The sequence below is a fragment of the Salvia splendens genome, unplaced genomic scaffold (genome assembly GCF_004379255.2).
Source record: "Salvia splendens isolate huo1 unplaced genomic scaffold, SspV2 ctg900, whole genome shotgun sequence".
In the NCBI taxonomy this organism is placed as follows: Eukaryota; Viridiplantae; Streptophyta; class Magnoliopsida; order Lamiales; family Lamiaceae; genus Salvia; species Salvia splendens.
This window is the reverse complement of record NW_024599586.1, coordinates 1-17,963: the sequence shown is the minus strand read 5'-3', so window position 1 is coordinate 17,963 and position 17,963 is coordinate 1. Positions and strand designations below refer to the sequence as shown.

The following is a 17,963-nucleotide window of genomic DNA, read 5'->3' as shown; positions in this document are numbered from 1 at the left end:
AACAAATTTATAAAGTCAGCTTATGACCAATTCAAAAGCCCACTTTGAATCCGATAGTGATTTACCTTGGAGTTTTATTCTAAATCCTCATCAAATATATACGTTTTTTCTCAATATATTTATGAATAATTGTTTTGTATACACGTTTTTCTCAATAAAATGCCTTTGTTTCATATGAATCTTGTTTGGAAATACTACTAAATGACTAAATAACAACATATATATTTTACAAAGTTTGATATAATGCCTATCTATATCTGGAGTGATAAATTCATTATAATTTTTCAGAGACAATTTACGATGAGAGAAAAAATTATATATAAGCAAAAACAATCTCTAATCCAATAAGGAAATGAATCGTGATTGTGGACTGATTCATTTTCTATACTCAATAAATGTATAATAAGATGAAAACAGGAGAAAAAAACATGGCTAAAATTTATAAAAATAAATTCAGAAAATGGATAAGAGATATATACTCCACATTACATATCCTAGTTACTCAAAGAGCAGTTATTTTGCATATGGAATCTTACTATATTTTATCCTATCTTTACTTGTATATCTATTGACTATACTACATTACGTAGTGCACTGGGAAAAGCAAAAACTAGTAGTACTAATATTTAAAACTTAATACAATAATAAAAGTGAAAATATGGAATCGAAACTGCAACTCGTGGGATTTCTTTTATTTCACCAAGAAGACATCATAAGTCAATAATCCTAATCATTTAATCCCATCTACTCCACTTGGAATGTTTTGAATTAGTCAAAATTAACTATTTAAACACCCAATTTGGTATTAAAATAATAATTATTTTATGTAATATATATTATATTTGTATCTGAATTAAGCATTTAGCTTCTTCTAATGTGAAATGTCTTGTTGTTGGATTCTAATCTATCACCACTCCCAATAATCTTGACCAAAAAATTGATGTGCACTATTTTGACTTAATGGATAGTGACTACTTAAGAAGAATCAAAGTATTTTAATAGTGGGACAATAATCTAGGCAAATTATTATAAATAGGAGTGATAAATTAAGAATATTAAGGCAAAAAGGTTTGCAACAATGATTAAAAAAAAGGGGTTGACGTGGTCGTGCCATAATTTTCTCTGCTCAAAGTTTTATTGATTCCATCCTATATTTTGAAATTAATTTTGTGAATTCTTGTCAACATTATCTTTTTCACTCACTCATGGTATTTGTTCACTAGTCAAGGTCATGAAAATAGTCCTGTTCCATTTTTGTGTAATAATGTACTTAATTAATCTATCTGCGACCTCCAACTTTGGATATAAATGAATATATTTATTATTTTTTTATCCTTTAAAAATAGAGATTTTGGTACCATGTGAATTTTAAAACTACAAATTTTTTAAATATGATCAAACGAGAAAAAAATAATTAAAATAATAAATTAATGAATAGTGAGATCAGTAATACCATTAATAATGTAATATATGCTGAAAATGTTTCTAATAATAAAAGTAAACTAATTTTATAAATTGAACCAAAATGTCAAAATTGACTAACAGAAAGGGTATCAGATTTAATGTTTATAATGAAATGTGAGTGAAATGTGTGAAGTGGTTCACGAGATTTTTATTCATAATTGAACCAAGATAATACTTATATTGTCAGATTAAGTGTAAATATAGAAACTTTTCAACAACTAATAATTTTACACATTATTAATAATATGAACCCTATAACCACTAACACTTCTTTCACTTTTTTTTCGCTATTTCTCTTTTACTTTTTTCTACATATCTCTTACTTTATCAATTACACGTTAAAACTCCTGCTCTTTACAAGTATGACTATTTTTTTAAGGATTGTTGAGTGAGTAACGTTTAAATGTGAATATAATCAAACTAGAAACAATGTTTACTACCTATCTGATATTTTACCATTAAAATATAGGAAAAAACTATTCACCTCATCCAATACTTGTCTAGGGTTAGTGGTGGTTATTACTTAAAGTTCAACTACATATCAACTTTAACAACAACCACAAAAAATGACTGAGAAAATGAATATTAAATTATTAAGATGTTATCTGATATTTTCAATTTAAAATTGTTGACTCAGTAAAATTGTGTAGCTCCCTTTTTTTTAATGTTAAGTTGTAGTAGGAAAATTTATTGCATTAATAAAATCATTTGTGTTCGCCCGTTTAATCAAAGCCTACGTTTGGGCCGGGTTGTGTCAAAATCAAAGCATCATATGATCCAGTAAAGGCCCATTTCGGTGTAACGTCAACTAATTAAATTCAATAGTGGAGTACATTTTTTTTTATCCACTTATGATTTATTAATCCCAAATTATGATTTATTGATCATGTTTGAGATTTAATCAGAATGGATAAATTACACTCATCGAAATTGGCGTCGAAAAACTGTGGCCAAAATTTATAAGCAGGAACAGTGGAAGAATATTACTAATATTATGCACTTAAATATATAAGTCGAATCAAAAGTGTCAACTTAAGCAATTCTAGACATTAAAAGTGCTCCTGCAAAATTTTTTATGTCACACAAAATCAATCACTTTAACTTTATTTTTTGTATCATATGAAAATCACATTACATCTTTAATCATCATTAAACACATTCCATTGATCACATAAGATATGATGTGAGAATCAGTTATTTATGGTGACAACGTTGGGTTATAGTAAATAACAACGTTGGAAATAACGACATATAGATAAGAAACGGTAAGTCGCCGGAGTCGCACCGGTGTCTTTGGGGAAGACAAAAAGCCTATCCTTAAATTCACGAAGAAAAAGTCATCATTTTCCAAAATATTTGGTGTAGTCTAGCAGCTCCGTAGACATATTCATGGCTGATACATTCCTTCACCCAAGAATTATCATTCCCCTAGATATTGTCACGACCCAACTTTGCTAATTATCATTCCAACACACTTGCATCTTTTAATCGAGAGTCTTTCCAGGATTTCTCTCGTTAGTACTTGCGGAAGTTTTCCAAATAAATCTTCCTTCAATTGGAAAGGGAAAAATATTCAAATTCGAAAGTGTAATTATCACAAGATTAAACAGGATTAAGATAATCTAAACAGAAAGTCAGTGAAAATTAACAAGTAATGAATAAAACCTCGTCTAGATTCCCATCTGCGCTCATCTTCCTTCAATTTCATAGCAACGGTAATTAACCGCCTCCGAAATTGAGTAATATATATACTAATAAACAAAACAAATCAACTATATGCACGGTAAACTGTAAAATCAATTTCAATGATTACTTTCCATGATTCTAAAAAATTTACATATAACATAATGGTACAGTAATTAATTAATGCAACAAAATTATAGCCTTTTAAATTCAATAGATCAAAACTCTATAGTAATTTAGCTGCTTTATAATACAAACACATTGAAAAAAAAATATGAAATGCTCTTGTTTATAAATAGGTTTCCATAACTAACTAACTAATACAGATACTTAGCATTTACATTTTCCACTTCCCATCCTATGGCAAGAATTAGAGCCAAAGAAAGGAGATCATATACACCATACATACCCAAAGTTATGTATGTGTTGACTAAATCGAGTCGAGCTGAGACGAACCACAGCCATAAGTGGATAAGGCTCACTTTTACGCGATATCCTCACATATACGAAGATAGAACTAAACTTTTACCTGGTATAGAGATAGAAGAGGCGGCCTATCACAAGGATGAGCAAGGATGATCCGAGCATCCAACTGCTCCTCGTCTCATCTGAGTTCGAAGCTGCAATTGCATTGCCCCATGACTGAATGGTCAGAATTTGGAAGAAAGTATTGTATCAATGGTGACTTTCCATAAGATCTGCGAGAGTTATCTTCCCACAGTTTCCTTCATCGAGGCGTTCAAACTGTTTGCATATCTGCAAAATGTCCTTCTCTGTTACCTTGCCCATCTCCTTGAGCTTGTATACTACAAATTCGGATTTACTGCAACAAAACATGTGAAATGAAGCAAGGAAGAAGGCTTAGTTAGTTTACTTTCCTTTCAAATTTCTAGGAAGGTCAAATGCAAGCTTTATAAAATAGTAGATATGTTGCGACAATGAACTATCATAAAATCTTCGTGTTAGGCATAAAGAGTTTATGCGAGTTAGTATTAAAGGTAAGCAAACGGACAAGTCCATTCGTGACTACAAGAATATGCCATGCTTCATTAATTTATGACTATCCACAAAAACATGAGTGAACTTTCAATGGCTACTATCATCATACTTCTCGGGAATAAGCAGTGACATGACGTCGTTTCAACAATCTAACTTAAGCAGTTAAGAACTAGCTTCAAACGTAATACTTTCAAAAACAATGAACTATGATTTTGAAAGAACAAGATTTCCCTCTGATCATACATACCCGAAACTAACTAGTGTTCGAGTGTGGTTCAATATATCTCCAAGCTAAAGCATTTATCCACAAAACCATTTCAAGCTACAATCATCAATCATCAAGCATCAATCATAAGTAATTCAAATGCCAAAGATAAACATTTAGCTATAATATATCTTCAATAACATGAGCAAAGAGAAGCACTCACGTTACAAAGCCATTGTTATCGATATCTGCAGCAAGAAACTGCGAGACAGTCATATCCTGTCCGAGCACCCACTGAGCCATCCTCCTGTGCCGCCTCTCAACCCTCAGTTCAGTCAAGTAGAGGAAGGCTCTAGCAACAGCAAGAGTCGACACGAGCAACCAAACGGAGGCAAAAACCCTCCCGGGCAAAGACTTAAACGCCCTATCCCCGTATCCAACAGTGGTCACAGACATGACAGACAGATAGAACGAATCCAACAAATCAAGCCTCTCCACAAAATGCATAACACCAACCCCAACTCCAATGCAAAGAACCACAACGCCCAACGCCAACGCCACTTTCATCCGTATCCTCATCCTCCCCTTCTTCACATCGATGATATACGAGGGGGATCATGAGCACCCCGGCTCTTGATAGTCTTCAAGAGATGATTCTCTTGCAAATCAAGCATGTAACTAACCATCCCACTTAACAAAATATCGATGAAACCGAATCCCACAAGCACGAAAGTGACCGAAAACAGCTTGGTAGCAGTGCTATCAGGAGTTATATCACCATAGCCAATTGTACACATGGTCACAATGCAGAAATACAAAGCATCTACAACAGGGTGAGTTCTAATGGCAGTGAAAGAATCGATATTGAAAGAGTAAATAATCACACCAAAGCTCAAGTAAATGATCAAGAAAATCACACCCTGCTTCACAATTGAGGGCGTGGCAAACTTCGGCGGCGGCTTCGGATTCGAGCAATTGTCAATTTCGTTGATTGCCGCCATAGCCGGTGCGGTTTTGGAGCGGTGGAGGTTGCTCGTGGAGGGTGGATAATTGGGGTTGATTAGCCATGATTGTGGGATTTCTGGGTCATGGCTCGATTGCTTCTGATTGTTGTCAAGATTCAACCTTTCGGTAAAAATTGAGTCTTTGAGACCTGGTGAGGATGAGGAGGGAGAGCCGAAAATGAGGATGTCTTTGATTTCTCTGGGTGATGGGGTGATTGGCGGCGGCGGAATGCAGATATCGCGAAAAATCGAGTCTTTGAAAGGTGATGAGGAAGAGGAGGGAGAGCCGAAGATGAGGATGTCTTTGATTTCTCGGGGGATGGGGTGATGGGCGGCGGCGGAATGCAGATTTCGTTGTTTTCAGGCAGAGGGAGGAGCGGCGGGAGAGACCTGCCGGTGTTGGTGTAAGAGATGAACGGCTCATCCATGTGAATCTGTGTAGAGAAACTGACGATTAAGGGGTTGTTTGGCTGTGCTGGAACTTGGAACGGACAGACTTTCATCAGATCAGAGTCTCTTTTTGAGATGCTTTGGAGTGTGTGCTGGATTTTGTTGCTACTCAACTCACTTGCTAAATATTTTAATTATTCTAGATCTCTGTTGATATTAGATTTTAATTTTGCTATTTTTTTTAAGTACTGAATTCTAAGGCAATGAAAGTATACCTATGTATTTATTGTGTTTAGAAAAATCATAAAATCGACAAAACTGAGCTATCCGGTTTTGCTAGAAAATAGTAATTATCACCAAATGATATGATTTAGAATAAAGTTCCTATCAAGAAAATAAATCAAAATAGACAACAATAGTGCAGTTTAGCTCCGTTTTAATGTATTTCTTTTGAATATGGGATTTTCAAAAATTGATATTTAAAAGTTAAATTAAGAATATAAAGTAGTGAAAAAAATAAAGTGGAAAAAGAAAAGAGAATAAGGTTTTTACCGAAAAATGAAGCAAGTATTTTAGAACAAAGAAAATAATTATTACTAGTAAACATAAATCTCCATTCTCTTTTTTCCAAAGTTATCTCATAAACCCATTTTGAACCCAAAATTCCAAAATAGCTTGATATGTCAAAAATCAAAATAGTGCACATGTACAATGATTGGTAAGTAAAACGTGGAATCGTGGCCTTTTCAATTTCATTATTGTATGCATTTATGAGATGTGGAATTTTGAATGATTGATATATTATAATTGCTTCGAATGGCAATAATAGCCGCAATGTCTTTAACTTACATAACTACAGTAACATTCATAAATAGGAATAATCTAATAAAGTTGTTGGGATATTTTTCTTTGCTGTAATAAGTCGATTCTGTCACATTAATAGAGGACTCACATAAATAATGAAATATTGACTAGTAATGAGCCACGTCTAGTTTTTCAATCATGTAAATAACAACTAACAACTTATTGAATTCCTTCTCCTCTATCCAAAATAGTAGTAGCACTACTATCAAATCTAAGATGATTAAAATATCTACAACAAATGGAAATTTATCAATAAACTGTGTATAATTTTGATTCTCAGAGCATTACAAATTTTTTGCTTCAGTTTAATTAAAAAAATAGATTTTCGGATCAATTCGGATTTTATACTCTCTCAAAATCCAATCCGAAATCTAAATGCTCGAACTCCAAATCCAAATCCAAATCCGGGACTATTATCCAAATCCTTCAACTGAAGAAAGATGCACTAAGCATACGTGTGAAAGCAAATACCGAAGGCTTCTGAATCAAAGTTGAACAAAATCGCAAGGTTCCAATAATACCAAGTAAATGTTTCTAAAACTGTGAAATAAGCGGCGGCTCAGTTTAACTTGAGAAAAAATTGGAGAACAGAAGACGACCTTGGCACTTGTTTATCCATTGCTGTACACAAACTTCCTCGAAAAGAACAGGACTCGAGCTCAATTTGAACGAACCGGAGACTGATCTGCTAGTTGCCCTGGCTTGCAGCAAAATGAGGCCTCAAGGACAACTGTAGATCGTGACTCAAGGAAAAAAACCATGCCCTTACCAAACTATAGGGACTACTCATTGCTGCTGGAGTTTCGGTTTTTTCAGTGATCTCTTCAAATTTGATTGGACTGACACAAAGCAAAGAAGTTATAAGGGCAATCTGAACAGGAATACTTAATCTCTTGAATGTGATTTCCTGAGCAAACTTTGAGAAGTAGTCTCTTAATTTCTGAACACCAGGATCATCGTATCCGCCAGCACCAACTCCAAGCCTGCGGGACACACGTAGAAGTCAGATGCTTCTTTTTTGTAGAACAGTTTTAAACAAATAATCTCGAAGGCATATATAATCTTTTACACTGTATAGCTCATATTTAGTAGAGAAAAATGAGGCTAAGCAACAGCAAGCGGTAATCATAAATTTTACTAGGACAAATGCGTACAGATTGTTTGGGACAATACCTCCCAAGTTGGCCGAGAAGTGTGATGATAGTAGCAGAGAATCCTTCTGTTAAATTTAACTTCAAAGTTTGACAAATCGGCCCTATGGTGTTATCAGATGTCCAATTCCAGCTCTGCATGTCGAGAGATATTGGAAGTGAGGCATAAAAAAAATGAGTGATGCTGAAATCAAGGAGAACCAGAGGGAAGGGAGTGTCAAAGGTGTCATAGCAATTAGCAAAGCCAAAGTATTGTTTTTAAACTTCACCAAATTAAACAAATGAAGTAGAATAGTGAGAAACCGAAAAAGCAACAGAAAGATGTAAGACAAGATTCATACCATGACTGAAGCTAGAACCTCAACCAAAGAAAAAATATCAAGGAAGTTGCATAAAGTCTCATCACATGCCAAACTTGATGAGGCAGCCTCTCCCAAGCCTGAAACTACCTCGTCTCCCTCCTCATGGATCGGAAGTGTGGGAACCAGCAAACTGACTAAGGCAAGTGAATCTTGTGGCCATAACCCACAATGACACTGCTTTTGGAGGTTCTCTAACAGCATCACTGCAGCATTTTCCACAGAAACTGCACCTTCTGAGAATGGACAGTGTGCGCACAACAACATGCTAGATGGGTTTCTAGAATCTGACAGCGGAGAGGATGTAGAACCGGCTGACAAAGTTTGCGCCTCAAGAAACAAAACCACAGATTTTACTACAGTCATAGCTACAGAGTAATGCTGAAGTTTAAAGTACTTGGAGCCACATATGAGGGCAAAAGCATGAAGAATAGCCAACATTACTGGACGGTCAAGCTTCTGGGTTCTAATAATGTTGTATGATATCTCACAAACATAACCAATATCATCAACAGCAAGGCATAATGATGCTAATAGACTACCCCCTGCAATCAACAGATGAGCTGAAGCAGCCATTTCCAGCATCATTATGGGATTGCCATTTAAAATTAAGTCCAATTTGGAAGTAACATGGGATTCTGACTCAGCAGATACACCACCATAGACAAAAACGTTACTCTGTTGAAGGAAATCTTCAATGATAACTAGCAGTTCAAGCAAACCAGGACTCCATAGCCATTCTTTTCAAATATGGATCAGAAAGTGCTGCATGGAAAGAAGTTATTCCTTACAAACACTTAAATAATAATGGGGAAAAAAAAAGAACAGCAACATACAACAAATGAAATTTAAGTCTGCTATAGAAAGTACCTGAGCTGAAGAGTGTGGTCACTGAAGCAAGAGCCTGGACAAAATTATCACCTAAACCATTTTTCAAGTTTTGAGTCTTAGCTCAGAAATTTCAGGCAGTATCAATGACAAGAACACACATGCCTTTTCCCAGAAAACACCAACAAAGAGAAAGAACTATAGTTAGCAAGTCTGGTAAGGAAACACTTAACCCCTAAAACAAAGTGATAATCAGAAATTCAAGTAAGGAAACACCAACAGATGAATTCACTCACCTAGTTGAGAGGTCTTTAGCTTTAGAAATGGTGAGTATAAAATTTTGAACGAATGTCTCCACTGAATGATCAAAAGAACATTGTGGCATGAAACTGGAAATTGTCTGAAGGATCCGCAAAATGCTTAAGTTGTCTTTGTTGTCTGAGAATACAATAAAACACTTCAGAGTTTCACCACAACAAGATGCACTTGCCTTTTCACATGTTTCAATTGTTCCCTCATTTCCAGGACCAGAAAGATAGCCTGTTCCCAACATCCCACTTGTTACATGGATTTCTTGGCAATGAGTATCACTTGCTGCCGGGGGGAGTAGTATTCTCTGATAAGGTATCAGAATTATGCTCCATTTGTAACAGCAATGGATCAGAGCCATTGGGTGCAACATTAGTGAGATTCTTCTCCATTTCAATAACTGGATATCTACTCACAGTTGACAGCCCCAGTTGGGAACTCCTACATGCCAGCATCTCAGAGCTAACTACTTCAACCTCAGCCAGTCTTCATCAGCGGCATTGTCCATGTCCAGCAACTTCATATGGTCACCAGTGACTATCTGGTCAAAATCTGGAGAAGTGGACATGTTGTGTTCTAAAATATTATTTGTTCCATCCTCATCACCCAAATCAGATATGACTGCATCAGACCCTGGTGATGAAGCAGGCACACAGGAATCTGAGTTATTGATATCAGAACTGACGGTGCCTTTTGACTCCCCAGAATTCTGCAAATGATCAACAATTACAGTTCCCTCTGAAGAGGATTTTCTCTTCTTGAGAGGTCTAAAAAGCTCTGTGCAAGTAGTTCCTTTCAGGCTCTCTTCCTGTGAATCATCCACTTGGCCATTGAGAGTATCATGCAGTCTGGCTAATTTTTCAGACACATGTTGATGCAACTTCTCACCCTTAGCATGCAAATTTTCTATAGACTCTACTGCACCAAGATTCCTCTTCTTCTGACGCAAGCCAAGTCTTCTTTTACTAGAACTGTCTTTAATTGGACTACTAGTTCTGTTATCAGCTTTAGCTACATTTTGATCGTTTTGCATCTTATTAGGTATCTTTGGCTTGAAGTTTGATATATCCTCCCCCAGGTTAGCTGATGTCATAATAGAGAATGTGTCTCTTTCCTGTGATCCCACCAAGGGCCAATCAGAAAAAGATGCTGAACTGGAATATATGGCAGAACTCTGTAACATTTTTTGGCTGGAACCTCGATAAGGAGGATCCATCCTAGAATGTATACCAGACATGACTCGCCTGCGACTCCCATCAGAGCCTAATACTTCTCTTTTCGTGGTTTCACTGCCAATCTGCAAAGTAACATAAACCAGTCAATTAGCACCAATCCTGTATCCACACATGACTAAGATGCATGGCACGAATTAGGAATATAAACATGGTGTTGTATGTGTGTGTGATTGACACTAACAGAAGTCAGGGCACTATTTCTCAAGCACTTCAAAAGACTAAAATAGCACTAATAGAGTGACACTAAAATGAATATGAAATCTGCAACTCTTAATCTCGTATAGATGTATGAAAGGTCTTTCACCAATGCATTCACACTTCCCCGCAATTGTTTCTTGCGGAGAACAAGTTAGTAGTAAATAAATGTGATTGCTTCATTTCACGATTCTGGCAAAAAGAGTAAAGGCTGGTGATAAAATGATACTATAGATTACTGCAGTCAATTATCTCAACAACAACAAATAATAACGAGGGACAGATAGATTAAAAAACAAAGATGCAAGAACTCTTTCTATAAATTCATAAACAAGATATAAAGACACTGTATTAATCATGAATAAGAAATCGTCCAACAATTATGACTAAAAAAACTAACCTTTTTCAACTGATCTATACCTTCAGGGCCATGCAAGAAACTCTTATCTAGTAGTATATTCATGTGCTGTTGGAACTGAACACTCTCCTTCTTTAGGTGACATAATTCTTGTCGTAGCATCGTGTTACGTAAAGCTTCTATCTTCGTTGCTTCCTTGGCATGTTTTGCAAGCAGCTTTTCTAGCTTTAATTGTTTCTTCAGAAGTTCAACTGTATCAGTTTCATAAATGACATCATTGTTTATCATGGGAGAAGTGCCAGCATAAATTCTCGATGAAACAAACTCCTGCATTTCCTTCTGCAACCCTTCTAACCTGAGCTTGTACGTCTCTAACTGCCCAGATAGTTGATCGGCCCTATCTTTTTGTTCCATGGACATCTTTTTGTATTCTTCTGCAACTTTTATCTGTTTCTTTGCTTTCTTTTTTGCTGAATCTGCACGCTTTTTCTCCCTAACGATATCATGTTCTTTCTCCAAAAGCATCTTTTCCACCCACTTATGGAAGTGGGTGTCATTCTTTAGCATTTCGGTGCGTATATCAGTGGCTGTTACTGCATTCCTGCTGGGACTGGATTTATCAGCCCTATTCGTCGCCTCTTCCAACTTCCGACTCAAATCATCTGCTCGAGCTTTCTCATACATGGCCTTCTTCAAATTTGTTTCAGCTAGATTAATTTGCTCTTTAGATTTTTCCACCGCCAACTTTGCCCTTTTACTTTGTCCAATGGTTTTCTGTTTCTCTGCTTCCAACTTTTTGTGAGCATCTTCCGGTTTAGATTTCTCCAAAGCCAACATTGACTTTAAATCATCAGTTTCCTTTTTAGACTTCTCCAACAAAAGCCTATCTTCAGATTTTTCACAGCATTTATGTTTAAGCAACTCATCCTCCAATTGTTCAACCCTATTCCTAGCTTGTTCCAACTTCCGATTCAAATCATCTGCTTGATCCTTCTCCAAACATTTTTCAGTAATTCTTTTTTGAGCAACTGCCGAGTCAGCCCTCTTTCTTTCCCTGATGGTTTTCTGTTTCTCTGCTTCCAACTTTTTGTGAGCAGCTTCAGATTTAGATTTCTCCAAAGCCAACAATGACTTTAAATCATCAGTTTCTTTTTTTAACATCTCCAACAGAAGCCTATCTTTAGATTCTTCAGAGCATTTATGTTTAAGTAACTCACCCTCTAATTGTTCTACCCTTTTCCTAGCTTGTTCCAATTTCCGATTCAAATCATCAGCTCGATCATTCTCCAAACTTGTATCAGGAACAAAAATTTGCTCTTCAGGTTTAGCCACTGTCAATTCAACCCTTTGCCTTCCTATAATGGTTTTCTGTTTCTCTGCATCTCTAGATCTAGATTTCTCCAAAGATAACATTGGCTTCATATCATCATTTTCTTTTTGTAACTTCTCCCACAGAAGTTTATATTCCTCAGCCTTTTTTCTCTCTACACTCTCTAACTTCTTCAACGCCTCAACAGCTTTCTTCTTCTCCAACTCAGTGCGCTTCTTTTCGGAAGCTACCTTCCCCCTCTCTCGGTCCAGAAGCTCCTTCAATAGCTTAATTTCTTCCTCGGCTTGAGCAATGCGTTCTCGAAGCTGTTCATCTCCTCTGCGAGAAGCAGAACCACTGTTTTGCTTCAGCAACTGAACCTCGAGATCAGCACGCCGACCAGCCTCTATATCTTTCTCACTATTCCATAAATTAACCTGCACTTTGAGTTTTTCTGATGCTGGATGAAAGAAAACAAAAACATCAAAATGAAGCAATAAAAACTACTATAATAAATCTACAATAAGGTTATAAGGCTATGTTCGGTATCATGGAATTGAGCCAACAGAATTGGAATTTGAGACTTTAATTCCAAAATCCAATGTTTGGTGACCAAAATATTTAGATTTGGGATTGAATTACAATTCCAGTTCCTCCCAATTCCACAATTTGAATTCTATATCAAAAGTAGATGTTGGAATTCCAAATAGTTATAAAATTTGGCAGCTTCACGCACTACACACACAAACATGAACTGTACAATCGCACATGCACACTACACACACAATGCGTGCACACACTTCATATCAATTATATCATTTTTACCAAACAAAGGAGTTGGAATTGAATTATAGTTCAACTCATTCAAATTAAATTACACAGAATTCTAATTCTAACTCAATTTCAATTCTGTATACTGATCGGAACCTAATAATATAGAGGTAAACAAATCACCTTCCCTCAGACTCTCATTATCTCTCCTCAGACTCTTCCTATCTCTCTCGACCACATCGCATCTCTGCTGCATCGCTAAGGTGCAGTCGCGAAACTTGTTTTTGATCTGTTCAAGCTTCGCGCACCTCTCCAAGAGCTTTGAGTGCTTCTTTTGCAACTGCGGGAATCCACGGAAATTCAATACACTAAAAACAAACTCTAATAAAAAAAACACTCCCATCACTGGATCGCAAGGTGGAGAAACAGCGGATTAAAACTAAAATTACCTTGGCGCAGCAGGCATTGGACGGCTTGTCTTGCTGCGCCTCAACGTCCTGTGCCATTCCTTCACAAGCGGTGAATGAAACCCTCGATTTAGAGAGAAATCAAAATCGAGGCGAGGAATACATCCCAACGATTGGAAGCTGAATCTAGTTTAGAGAATAAAGCGGCCATTGATTCGAGAAAAACATAAAAGGGACGCCCATGTTAGAGATGAAAATCGATAATTTCGTGAGAGAAACGATTAAACCCTTCCCTGCTCCCAAAACCCCATTTCTGGTTGAAGATTGACCAAGAACTCTAACGTTAGTAAGTAAGAGCATCCACAACCGTGCTCTTACCAGCGGCACGGTTGTGGTCCGGCCCCACTTTTTCTGCCTGCTCTCTGGCAAGAGCACAACACCCACAGCTGTGCTCTTCCGCAAGGACGAGCACAATTAATTTAAAATTCAATTAAACAATAACATTTCAATAATACTAAAATTCATTAAAAAACCTAAATAATATTACAAATGACAAATAAAATAAAAACGACATAATTAAAATCCTAAAAAAATTAAAAATTACATAATTAAAATACTAAAAATTTAAAAAACCACTACGCGTTGCCGAATTTCGCCCACATGTGTTTGATTAGGTCATCTTGTAGTTGATTGTGGATTCGGGTATCGCGCATTGTGTGTCTTGTCTCGATTCTTTGGCCGACCGTCGTATGCTCGCCTCGGCGTGGGGGAGACCTCGCTGTTGAGCTTCCGGCTTCGTCCACGTCGTAGAAGCTAGCCGCCCTCGGCCCTTCGTCGGCTATAATCATGTTTTGTAAGATAATACACGTGAACATGACGTCGGCGATATTATTCACGTACCATAGCCGAGCCGGGGACTTCACAATGTTGAATCGGGCTTGAAGGACCCCGAAAGCTCTTTCGACACCTTTCCGTGCGGACTCTTGACGCTGCGCAAAAAGAACCCGTCTCGGGTCGTGCGGGTTGTTGAACGTCTTCACGAAAGTCGACCACCTTGGGTAGATACCATCGGCGAGATAGTAACCCATGTGGTAGCTATTTCCGTTGATGGTGAAGTCGATCGCCGGTGCTACACCATTCATCACATCAGTGAAGAGTGGTGAAGAATATAGTACATTCAAGTCGTTGTTGGATCCAGCAACGCCGAAATATGCATGCCAAATCCATAGGCGGTAGTCGGCGACCGCCTCAAGGATAAGCGTTGGGCCGCCGCCTTTGTGACCGCTCAAGTGTTGCCCCCTCCAAGCAGTCGGGCAATTCTTCCACCTCCAATGCATGCAGTCAATGCTGCCAAGCATTCCGGGAAAGCCATGGACTGATTCGTGAAGACGAAGCAACCGTTGGCAATCATCGGTGGTGGGTGCCCGAAGGAATTCATCCCCGAAAGCTGAACGAACGCCCTCGCAAAAATTCTTTAGACAAAGGATTCCAGTGGACTCACCGATATGCAAATACTCGTCGAAGATGTCGGCCGTTTGCCAAGTAGCGAGTTGTCGGATGGCACACCTACACTTCTGCAACGGCGTGATACTTTGCTGCCCGGCTGCATCTGGACCTATTTGGAAGAATTCAACACGTGCGGACAATGTGTTGACAATTCGCATGAACAAGCGCTTTGACATGCGAAAACGGCGCCTGAAGTAATCTGCCGGAAACCGCGGCTGGTCGGCAAAGTAGTCGGCAACGAGCCTTTCGTGGGCTCCCTCCCGGTCACGATGAATGTAGCGCCGATTTGATCTGGTTCGTTGAGGAGGAGGAGCGGGGGTATTCGCCGCGACATATGCTTCGTAAGCGGCACGATGTTGTTCGTAGTATTCTTGTTCTTCGCGTTCCGCTTCCGCTATAATATGGGTGAAATCCATTTGAGGTTTTGAATGAGGGATGAATGTGTTGATAGTTTGTATGAGAATTAAGAATGAGAAATGAATGGGAGATGAATTGATGTGATAAACGGATGATGAATGGGTGTATTTATAGATGATTTTGGGGGGGAAATATAAAAAAATTCAGAAAAAACGGGAAAAAAAACGGCCATATTTTTGGGATTTGGATTTTTTTTTAATCATTTTATATAATTTATAAACAATTTTTAAAATAATAAAAAATAATTCAAAGGCAACGGCTATGCCGTTGCCCAATCATAAGCCGCCACATCGCCTGCTCGCTGGCACGGCGCTGCTCGATGCATCGAGCAGCGCCGTGCCAGCGGCGCGAGCGCAGCGGCGGCGGTCCTCGTCCTCGCTGCTGGCACGGACGGCGGCCTTCACTCCCACCACCGTTGTGGATGCTCTAACACCTTATTTGAAGGGTTACGATCGAATTCATGACATTCAATAGTGTTATCAAAAAAATTCAACTTTTTAAATTGTAATCAAATTTAATCTGTTCTGTCAATTTTAAAATTAGCCTGAAACATTATAAAATTTGATATATTCTCATGAAATTTTGTATGAAATTATATTCAATCAAAAGTAACCCGTTAAATAAAAAAGATTCGATGTACTATAATATTGCTGCAAGTTGAAAATAGAATAATAAATTTAAAAATTGAAATATATGGAGTAAATAATTACTCTAGCATTTATTGGGCCTTCATTGGCCCAAGTTGTGATTCTAGAGCCCAATTGAATCCACCGACTAGGCATATTCCATTCATTATATACGAAAACCCTATTTTGCCCCGAATCTTTCCTTTTTTTAGCTTTTTTTGGATTTGTAGTAATTTTAAAAATTATGTTCCCCATTTAGTCATTTTGTAAACTTTCATTTAATTCCTGTATAAAATGTCAAAAGTTCTATATACATATTGATAGTTAGTTCTGAAAGAAAGCTTCGAAAGCCATGAACACACACAAGAGATATATTTGCAGAGAGCTCTCAAATCGGGATCTTTCTTACATTCAAATGTAGCCAGATGCAATACATATATACTACATTCAAACGATCTAAAACATTGTACTAGTCTACTTTAACAACATCTGAACATCGTACTAATCTACTTTAACAAACTCTGCAAGGCTTGTTTCCTCTTTAAACCGCGCAACACCACGTCGCACCAAGTACATATGTGGTCCTCCATCTTAGCTGACTTGTCAACGGTTTCAACACGTGCGAGGTTGATCATTGGCTCCTTTTGTGCCGCATACTCCTTACTCTTCTTTGTCTCATTCTCAGCTTCAGCTCTCGTGGAGTTCATGATTGTTTTGGCTCGCGCACAATGCATTGCAGCTTGATTAGCTTGACGGTCCAGTGACTTGAGACAATGTACTGCAGCTTGATCAGCTTGGTGGTCCAGTGACTTGAGATCAAGCATTGTGGCTTGTTGATCAACTCGGCATGTGGCGGCTTGATCAACTTGGTTAGTAGCGGCTTGATCAAGTTTGTTAACAATGGCTTGATCCAGCCTAGGCGTCCGATCATCTCTTCCTTGATCAACGGCTTGATCAATTTGGCATGTAGCGGCTCGGTCAACTTTATATCACTTCCAACACGCCCCCTCAACCCAAGCGAGGCTAAGGACACAACACCTAATCTCTCTCTTAGCTTCATGAAGGGTTGACAACTTAATGGTTTGGTGAAGATGTCTGCAATCTGATCTGCAGTAGGCACATGTCTTAACTCAAGTTCTTTTCCAAGTACTTTGTCACGAAAAGTGTATATCCAACTCAATGTGTTTAGTTCTTGCATGGAGAACAGGATTCGAGGCCAAAGCTATTGCACTGAGGTTATCCACCCAAATCACTGGACTCCATTTCCTTTTATTTTCAATTCACCAAGTAGGGATGACAACCATGACACTTCTGCCGCAGCTTGAGCTAAACTTCTATACTCTACTTCTGTACTAGACCTAGCCACCACGGTTTGTTTCTTAACACACCAAGAAATAAGATTTCTTCCATGATATGCACAAATGCCTGTAGTGGACCTTCTGTCATCCAAATCAAATGCCCAATCTGAATCTGAGAAGGCTGATATTCCACCAGTTGACTTCTTGATATGAATTCCATAATCTAAGGTTCCCGAGAGATACCTTAAGATTTTCTTAACAGCTCTCCAATGTGTATCCAGGGGTTCAGCCATATACTGACTTACTTTGTTCACAACAAAGTTAATATCCGACCTAGTGATTGTTGCATATTACAAGGCACCAAAAACACTTCTGTAAAGTTTGAATCAGTGACCGGCTGTCCAGAGTGCTTACTTAACTCAGAACTTGAAACCATGGGAGTTGGACATCCCTTAGCCCCTGACATGTTAGCTTTCTTTAAGAGATCTTTGATGTAGTTGGATTGACAGAGATGTAGGCCTCCATCAGTAGTCCTTACAACTTCAAATCCTAGAAACAATTCACATCCCCAAGATCTTTTAAAGA

At 37.8% G+C, this 17,963-nt stretch overlaps 1 protein-coding gene and 1 pseudogene across 1 annotated transcript; both read right to left on the bottom strand.

Annotated features, from left to right (window-relative positions):
* Positions 1-2,833: 2,833 nt before the first annotated feature.
* On the bottom strand, positions 2,834-5,980 carry LOC121791758 (annotated as a pseudogene).
* Positions 5,981-6,854: 874 nt separating this feature from the next.
* LOC121791757 (nuclear-pore anchor-like) lies at positions 6,855-13,827 on the bottom strand. Its single transcript, XM_042189606.1, has 8 exons — positions 13,574-13,827; positions 13,308-13,464; positions 11,087-12,813; positions 9,727-10,553; positions 9,244-9,669; positions 8,102-8,864; positions 7,783-7,895; positions 6,855-7,592 (listed from the first exon to the last, which is right to left on the bottom strand). Exons 1-8 carry the CDS (start codon positions 13,628-13,630, stop codon positions 7,298-7,300), a joined length of 4,365 nt encoding a protein of 1,454 aa, XP_042045540.1. The 5' UTR covers positions 13,631-13,827; the 3' UTR covers positions 6,855-7,297.
* Positions 13,828-17,963: the final 4,136 nt, after the last annotated feature.

Excerpts from the sequence above, each read along its gene's own strand:
- LOC121791757 (XM_042189606.1), bottom strand. The coding sequence starts at position 13,630 with ATGGCACAGGACGTTGAGGCGCAGCAAGACAAGCCGTCCAATGCCTGC. Across the intron at positions 13,465-13,573 it reads CCAATGCCTGCTGCGCCAAG|TTGCAAAAGAAGCACTCAAA; the intron begins GTAATTTTAGTT and ends GGATTCCCGCAG. Across the intron at positions 9,670-9,726 it reads GAAGACTGGCTGAGGTTGAA|AGTAGATATCCAGTTATTGA; the intron begins GTAGTTAGCTCT and ends CTGTCAACTGTG.